At 42.4% G+C, this 8,785-nt stretch overlaps 1 protein-coding gene across 8 annotated transcripts in view; it reads left to right on the forward strand.

Annotated features, from left to right (window-relative positions):
* The window catches only part of ccdc30 (coiled-coil domain containing 30), a 158,648-nt gene that overhangs the window by 111,408 nt on the left and 38,455 nt on the right, over positions 1–8,785 (forward strand). For all 8 annotated transcript variants that reach the window (XM_043675686.1, XM_043675692.1, XM_043675693.1 and 5 more), the window contains one exon: positions 405–575. In XM_043675686.1, the coding sequence (XP_043531621.1) occupies positions 405–575 (171 nt within the window). The remainder of the gene's footprint in view (positions 1–404; positions 576–8,785) is intronic.

Raw genomic sequence — 8,785 nt, forward strand, 5'->3', positions numbered from 1 at the left:
CACATCGACCTGGACCCAATATACCGACCACTGCAACGGACAGCTGGAACTGACAACCGGAAGCGGCAGATTCAAACCACTACAAATACCGGAGGAAACATCACAGGAGCGCTTCACAGGAGGCTCCCAAGCACTGAGGATGTCACCTAGACAGGGGACGAAACGTCTGCAACACAAATTCCCAGCTCGGTGAACAGAACCACAACAACGAGCACCCGAGCTACAAATCTTCTCACAGACTTTGATACATGTAAGTAATATGCTGTTTCAATTGGAAGGAATGTATAAGGCCTTGTACAGTGAGAGGGAGGAGGTTCATAACTATATGGGAAGGTGCCTTGGGAAATGTTGAGATCTCATAATCCATTTGAGAAGAATGAAACTGACTCTTATTTTCGTCTCAGTCTCAGGAAGTGTTACTGCAGCAGCAAACAGAGGAGTCCAGACAGATGCGGCAGGATTTACAAAGAGTGCATAATCTGTGCAGCACTGCAGAGAAAGAACTGAAGTACAAGAGAGAACAACTGATAGAACTGCAAAGGCAAATTTCTCTACTTGATCAGGAAAATAACAGGGTAAGCATGTGAAAATGATGAAAAATCCATAACAAAGAATTTGATGTTTTAAGGGTAATTCAACTAAATCATGTGAAAAAATAAATTCATTAGATTTTAGCAAGTTGAATTGATATATAGACTTGAAACTAGCATGTAGCCATCACTGACTATAATCCAGAAATTTTACTCTCTAATTTTCCTGTTCAGATTGACCTGGCTTCTGTTACAGTGGAGATTTATAGTGCAGATGGTGGAAATTCAGCCTATCTCGTGTGAAAGATGTTAACAATTCCTACTCGATAGTCTTACATTGTTACTGATGTTTTTGCTTTCAGAATATCTGAAGAATTAATGACTCTACTAAAAGAATCTATTCCTCCAAAATATGCATACTATTTTGTAACTTTGTTTTGAAATGGTCTTTACGGTGATTTATGTTCAGTCATTCAAGGGATGTGGATGTCGCTAGTTAGGCCAACACTAATGCCCATCTTTAATTGCCCAGAGGGCAGTTAAGGATTAATCAGATTGTTGTGGATCTGGAATCATATGTAGACTAGACCAGGTAAAGTAGGCAGGTTCACTTCCTTAAGAAGACACTAATGAACTAACAGTGGTTACATGACCTTCATTGAGCTAGCTTTTTATTCCAGATTTTTATTGAATTCTGATTTCAGTAACTGGCTGCGGTTATCACATCCCCTTAAAAAGTTCATTTAAATGCCAGTGAAAGTTTTGATTTTTCTTTTCCTTGCTTATTTGTAGCTCCTGGCTTCTCTGACCTCTGGCTGCCAGTAATTCCCAGTAAAGAAACCTGGGGTAAGACTTCCTCTGATTGCTAAGTATAGAATGTGTTTGTGAAGATTTCATTTGTTTGCAAGATTGTAAATTTGTTCTATAATACCAAACTGTGGAATTCTTCACAAATAGAGTTGGATTATAAGAGGAGGAATGTCTCAGATTCCTTTCAGAAGCTCCGTTTAACTTTTAGAAATATTTGTGTGGGAGACTCTTGCTCCCGTAATGAAGCAAAATGATGGACAGTTTTTCCAGCCCACCATATGGCTAAGAACAAATGGATGTTTATGAACTCAGAGCTTGATGTAGTGTTAAATAAATACTGTACATCGGTCTTTACAATAGAGCAGGCTGCTGCTCACTTCATGGTGATAGAGGAGAAAAATCTGTCACTGGAAGGGTTCAAAATTAATAAGGAAGAAATTTTGGATAGACTATTGGTTCTTTATGTTGACAAGGCACCTGGACTGGATGAGATGCAGCAAAGATTTTGAAGAAAGTGAAGAAATTACAGGGTCACGGGCCACAAACTTTCAGTCTTCCATGGACTCAGGGGGAGGTGCCAGATGACTGGAGAATTGCAAATATTACAATTAAAATCAAAAAAGCTGAGAAGAATAATCCCAGCTGTTATAGTTCAGTCAGTTTAACTTTGATAGCGAGGAAGCTTCTACCCACACATTCAGGAGAGCATTAGTTGTCACATGGAAAAAGGTGGGTTGCTTAGGAAGAGTCAGCATGCATTTCTAAAAGAGAAATCATGTTTAACTAACTTGCTGGAGTTTTTGAAGAGTTAGAGGAAAGACTAAATGAAGGTAATGCTGTTGATGTGATGTACATAGATTTCCTGAAAGCGTTTGATACTGATTTGCGAGGAAAGTTATAGCTCATGGTATAAAAGGGTCAGTAGCAACATGGATACAAAATTAGCCAAGGGATAGGAAACAAAGAGTAATGGTCAATGGGTATTTTTTGAGCTGGAATAAGGTTTGTAGTAGAGTTCCACAGAGGTCAGTGTTTTTCCTGATATATAGTAATGATCTTTCAGATCTGATGGATTTTGGTTCAAGGAACAGTTTCAAAACTTGCAGATGACATAAACCTTGGAAGAATTGTAAACTGTGAGGAGGACAGTGTGGAACTTCAAAACGACATTGACATGTTACAATAATGGGCAGACAGGTGACAGGTGAGTTCAGGGCAGAACATTGAAAGACAATATATATTATGGAATACAGTTTGAAAGGGGGTGCATCAGCAAAGAGACCTGAGTATAAATTTCCACAGATTGTTGAAGGTGGCAAATCTAGAAATTTGTTAATAAAGAACTGGAGGTGTGGATGTTGCCTGGTAGGGAGGGAAGGTCTTACAAGGAAAGGCTGAGGGAACTGAGGCTGTTTTCATTGGAGGGAAGAAGGTTGAGAGGTGACTTAATTGAGACGTATAAGATAATCAGAGGTTTAGATAGAGTGGACAGTGAGAGCCTTTTTTCTCTGATGGTGAAGGCTAACCCGAGGGGACATAGCTTTAAATTGAGGGTTGATAGAATTAGGGCAGATATTCGAGGTAGTTTCTTCAATCAGAGTGTGGTAGGGGTGTGGGACGGCCTGCCTGCAACAGTGGTAGACTCACCAACGTTAAGGGCATTTAAATGAACATTGGACATACATATGGATAATAATGGAATGATATAGGATAGATGAGCATCGGATTATTTTCACAAGTAGGCGCAACATCGAGGACTGAAGGGCCTATACTGCGCTGTAACGTTCTATGTTCTATGTAACACATTGTCTTCAACTTTACTAATAAGGGCTTTCAGTTCAGGAGCAAGGAGGTCATGTTGAACTTGTATAAGACACTTATAGACCTCAGCTGGAATGCTACATACAGTTGTGGGCACCACATTATAGGAAAGATGCGAATGCGCTGGAGAGAGTATGGAAGCACTTTTCAAAACTTTGTCCAGGGTTGAGAAAGTTCAATTGAGAGGTTGGGACTGTTCTCCTTGTTGAGCCTTAGAGGAGTTTTGATAATGGTTTTCAAAATTATGAGGTGACTGGGTAGAATAGATCAGGTGAAACTGTCCCACTTGTAAAAGATCAAGAGGGTATAAATTGAACATGATGTACAAAAGAACCAAGACTGATTTTAAAATAACTTTTTCACTCAGCAAACAGCTAGGGTATGGAATGCACTGTCTGGAGATGTGGTGATTGCAGGTTCAACTGTGCCATTCAATAGGGCACTAGACAATTATTTAGATAGAAATAGTTGTGTAAAGGTGTGGAGATAAAGCTGGAGATTGACACTAGGTAATGATACTTGTTTGAAGGCATGATGGGCTGAATGGCTTCCTTCTGTGCTGTAACAATTTTGTGATTCGTTGAATTAACAGAGCCACTCCTCCACGCTTTCCTAGCTTCCTGTCCTTCCTAAATGTCACATATCCTTCAATATTCAGGTCAGAATCTAGATTATCCTGCCAACACATCTCAGATTGACAATTGATTGTAGTTGTTTTTTCTCAAGTTGTACAACTCGTTCATTTATTTTGGTTCGAATGCTGTGTGAAGTCAAACACAGTGCGTTCAGTTTTGTGCATTTATTATTTTTATAACCTCTGTTCTTATCTGCTGGTTTGTTCTTCAATCTGCATTTTCTGTCCTTGCTTATCATTGTCTAGTTATCATGTGTAGCATTAATTGATTCTTCTGTTGCCTTTAAACATTACTCTTTGATTCACAATAATTTCCCAAATTTGGGTCCTTGCCCCTACTATTGAACAGCTATGTACTAAAACCATAAAGCGGTAAGTTAAATTTTCTTTCCTCCCATAAAGTTTAATAGAATGTGGACTATATTAACAACTAACTGTTGAAGCTGATTGAATTACAAAGGTTATGAGAGAGTTGAATAATCTATTGAAGAAAAATATTAAAGAATGTGGAAAATGTTGCAAAAAACAGAAATTCCTGGAAAAACTCAGTAGGTCTGACAGCCTCTGTGGAGAAAGATCAGAGTTAACATTTTTGGTCCAGTAACTGTTCTTCGGAACTGACTTTATCTGATTGATTGATAGATGGTTAGATTAATTGATTGATTTAATATTGTTGCATGTACCAAAATGTAGTGAAAAGTGTGTTTTGCATGCTATAAAGACAGATTGTGCCATACAAAGTGCGTAAGGGTAGCAGAACAGAGTACAGAATACATTGTTACAGCCACAGTGAAGGTGCGGAGTGATAGAGAGAAAGAGAGAAATATTAGTATTAACATTTGCAAGGTCCATTCGGAAGTCTGATGAAAGCAGGGAAGAAGCTGTTTTTGAATCTTTTGTATGTGTATTCAAACTTTTATATCTTCTGCCTGACCAAAGAGGTTGGAAGAGAGTATAACCAGGGTGGGAGGGGTCTTTAAATGTTGGTTACTTTCCTGAGGCAGTGGGAAATATAGATGGAGTCAATGAATGGAAGGCTGGTTTGCGTGATGGACTGGGCTGTCTTCACAACTGTGTATTGTCTTGCAGTCTTAGGAAGAGCAGTTGCCAAACCACACTGTGAAGCATAGTGGGCGGCACGGCGGCACAGTGGTTAGCACTGCTGCCTCACAGCGCCAGAGACTCGGGTTCAATTCCCGCCTCAGGCGACTAACTGTGTAAAGTTTGCATGTTCTCCCCGTGTCTGCGTGGGTTTCCTCCGGGTGCTCCAGTTTCCTCCCACAGTCCAAAGATGTGCAGGTCAGGTGAATTGGCCATGCTAAATTGCCCGTAGTGTTAGGTAAGGGGTAAACGTAAGGGTATGGGTGGGTTGCGCTTCGGCGGGGCGGTGTGGACTTGTTGGGCCGAAGGGCCTGTTTCCACACTGTAAGTAATATAATCTAATCTAATCTAATCTAATCTAATCTAATCTAATATAGATAGGATGCTTTCTATGGTGCATCTAGAAACATTGGTAAGAGACTTGCGGACCTGCCAAATTTCCTTAGCCTCCTGAGGAAGTAAAAAGATTGTTGTGCTTTTTTGACTATCGCAGTGATATGACTGGACCATGATAGATTGTTGGTGATCTTTACTCCCAGGAATTTCACGCTTTCAACCATCTCCACCCCAGCACCATTCATGCAGACAAGAGTGTGCCCTCCAGTCCACTTCCTGAAGCCAATGACCATTTTGCTGATGGAAAGATTGTTGCCTTTACATCATGCTGCTAAAAACTCAAACTCTTGCCAATATTGTGTCTCTTTGTTGTCTGAGATCTGATCTACAATGGTGTTGTCAGCAAACTTGTAAATGCAGTTGGGACTGAATTTGGCCATACAGTTGTGAGTTCATAAGGAGTATAGTAGAGGGCTGAGTAAGCAGTCTTGCGGGGGTCCTTTGTTGAGGATTATGGTGGAGGAGGTGTTGTTGCCTATTCTTGGGAAAAAGTTGTTTTTTTATGCAGAAGATAGTGTGCGGGGAAGGAGGAAGGGATAAACAATAGGTGGAGATAGAGCGCAAAGACAGAGAAGAACAGTTGGACCGACAAAGGAGTGGATAATGGTCAGTCTGGGAGAATGAATAGCTGCTAACAGGGGCTATTAGTGGCTAACAATGGGTTGTGTATAATAGCAGTCCATGTGATAACAAGGCCTGGTGGATAGGGGTAAGGCCATGGAAGAAGGTGCCTCAAGCTCTAAAATTGTTGAACGCAATATTGAGTCCAGAAGGCTATAGAGTTCCCAAGTGAAAAATGAGGTGCTGTTTATTCAGCTTGCATGCTGAGTTTTGCTGGAGCACTGCAGTATGCCTGAGAGAGATGTTAACAAGCGAACAGGGTGGTGTGTTGAAATGGCAGGCACTTGGAAGATCAGTGTCATTTTTGTGGACAGAACGTAGGTGTTCTGTGAAATGGTCACCCAGTCTATGCTTCATTTCCTCAACGTAGAGAAGACAACATTGTGAGCAGTGAATGCTGTAGACTAGATTGTGTGAAGTGCAGGCAAAGTGCTGCTTCACCTGGAAGGTGCATTTGGGCCCTTGGATACTGAGGAGGGAGGAAGTAAGTAGACACATGTTACACCTTCTGCAGTTACAGGAGAAGATGCAGTGGGGCTGTGCAGGGCATGGTGGCAGTGAAGGAGGAATGAACCAAGGTTTCCCAGAGGGAATGGTCCTTATGGAAAGCTGACAAGGGAGGAGAGAGAAATATTTGTCTGGTGGCAGCATCCTACTGCAAGTGGTGGAAATAGTGGCATGTGGTCCTTTGGATGTGGATGCTGGTGGGATTGTAGGTGAGGTCAAGAGGTACCCTATCGCTATTGTAGGTGGGAAGAGAGGGGGTGAGGGCTGAAGTGAGGGAGATGTATCAGACACGGCTGAGAGTCCTGTTAACCATGATGCTGGGAAATCCTTAGTTGAGGAAGAAGGTCGACATTCTGGAGACCCTTTGTCTAAGATAGCATCATCAGAACAGATACGACGAGATAGAGGAACTGAGAGAATGGAATAGAGTCTTTACAAGAAGCGGGGTGTAAGAATGTATAGTCATGGTAACTGTTGGGGTCAGTTGGTTTGTAGTGAATATTGGTGGCTGACTTGTCCCCAGAAATGGAAAAAGAGGTTGTTGAGGAAGGGAATGGAGGAGTAAGAGATGAACCAGATGAAGGTGAGAGCGATATATAAATTGGAAGCAAAATTGATAAACTTTTCCTATTCCGGACGAGAGAGGGAAACAGCACCGAAGATATCATCGATACACCAGAGCAAGAATTGTGTGGGGCGGAATAGGACTGCAACAAGGAATGTTCCGCTCATCCCACAAAGAGACAGGCATAACTGGAGCCAGTGCGGTTACCCATGGCCACCCTTTTGGCTTGAAAAAAATTAGAGGAGTTAAAAGAGAACTTATTCAGAGTGAGGACAAGCTTGGCCAGGCAGCGGAGAGTAGTGCTGGATAGGGACAGTTCAGACCTTTTCTCAGGGAAAAAGCAGAGAGCCTTGAGACCATCCTGGAGGGGGATGGATATATAAACGGATTGTAAGTCTGTGGTAAAGAATAGGTGGCTGAAGTCCACAAACTGAAAATACTGAAACTGATGTAAAGCATCAGATGAACTGTGGATGTAAGTGGGAATGGAGTGGACAAGGGGAGAAGGACCAAGTTGAATTGGAAAAAGTGCGTTCTGTGAGGCAGGAGCAGGCAGAAGGGAAGGAGGTAGAAGTGAGCTGTCTGGAGTTGGTTGGCTATGAACTTGAGGCAGTCGGTGGGGGGGAGATCAGGAGATGAAATGAGGTTAGTGACGGTTGTGGACACGGTAGCATGATGTTCCATGATGGGGGTGTTTTAAAAAATTCTCAAGGTCAGGTTCGTAGGAGAGTAGTCTGACACAGAAAAACGACCAAGAGGCGAGTCTGCTAGAATATGAGCATTTTATTCCCCGCAGCGTCGCCACAACCAGGTCTCATACTTACAACGGGTCTGGCTTATACTCACTCTACATGTTACCGGAACTGGGAGCCGTCAGTTCTCGTAGACCAGTTGCCAACAACCCACGCTCGGCGGTTAAACGTAACCCCAGAGCAGACTCCCGGGTCTGGCTTATACTCACTCTACATGTTACCGGAACTAGGAGCCGTCAGTTCTCGTAGAGCGGTTGCAACAACCCACGCTCGGCGGTTAAACGTAACCCCGGAGCAGACTCCCGGGTCTGGCTTATACTCACTCTACATGTTACCGGAACTAGGAGCCGTCAGTTCTCGTAGAGCGGTTGCCAACAACCCACGCCCGGCGGTTAAACGTAACCCCGGAGCAGACTCACCAAACTGGAGACTTTTCCAGCTGATATACTCTTTTCCAGATATAAACATTCATGTGAACAACAGAGCAAGGCTAAAAAACACATTCCATTCTGGTTACATACAGATAAGAAGATTCACACGGGGAGGTGTGTAATAAGATTCACACGGGACTAAGCAACACCTCCACTCCGGTTAGATTCACACATGTATTGGGACATAATTTTACACCACACACGTCAAATGGAAAAAAAATCCTCTTCAATCACAGCATTGTGCGTCACTTCTTAAAACTGCTGGAAAGACTCCTCTACTGATTCTTTCCAGGCTATCGACATTTGGTGGAGTTCATGGATGAGCCACCGTCAATGGAAGAGTTTCAAAGTAATCAATTGTATAAACAACAATTAAAACTGGAGCTGAAACGATATTCCAGCTGAGATCTTCAAAGCTGTCGGGCTGGATGTAGGTTAGCTCGCTGAGCTTGAAGGTCCGTTTTCAGAATTTTCATCACCATACTAGGTAACATCATCAGTGAGCCTCTGGTGAAGCACTGGTGTTAGTGACCCACTTTCTATTTATGTGTTTAGGTTTCCTTGGGTTGGTGATATCATTTCCTGTGGTGACATTATTTGCTGTGGTGATGTCATTT

This window comes from Chiloscyllium plagiosum, chromosome 34, assembly GCF_004010195.1.
Source record: "Chiloscyllium plagiosum isolate BGI_BamShark_2017 chromosome 34, ASM401019v2, whole genome shotgun sequence".
Taxonomy (NCBI): Eukaryota; Metazoa; Chordata; class Chondrichthyes; order Orectolobiformes; family Hemiscylliidae; genus Chiloscyllium; species Chiloscyllium plagiosum.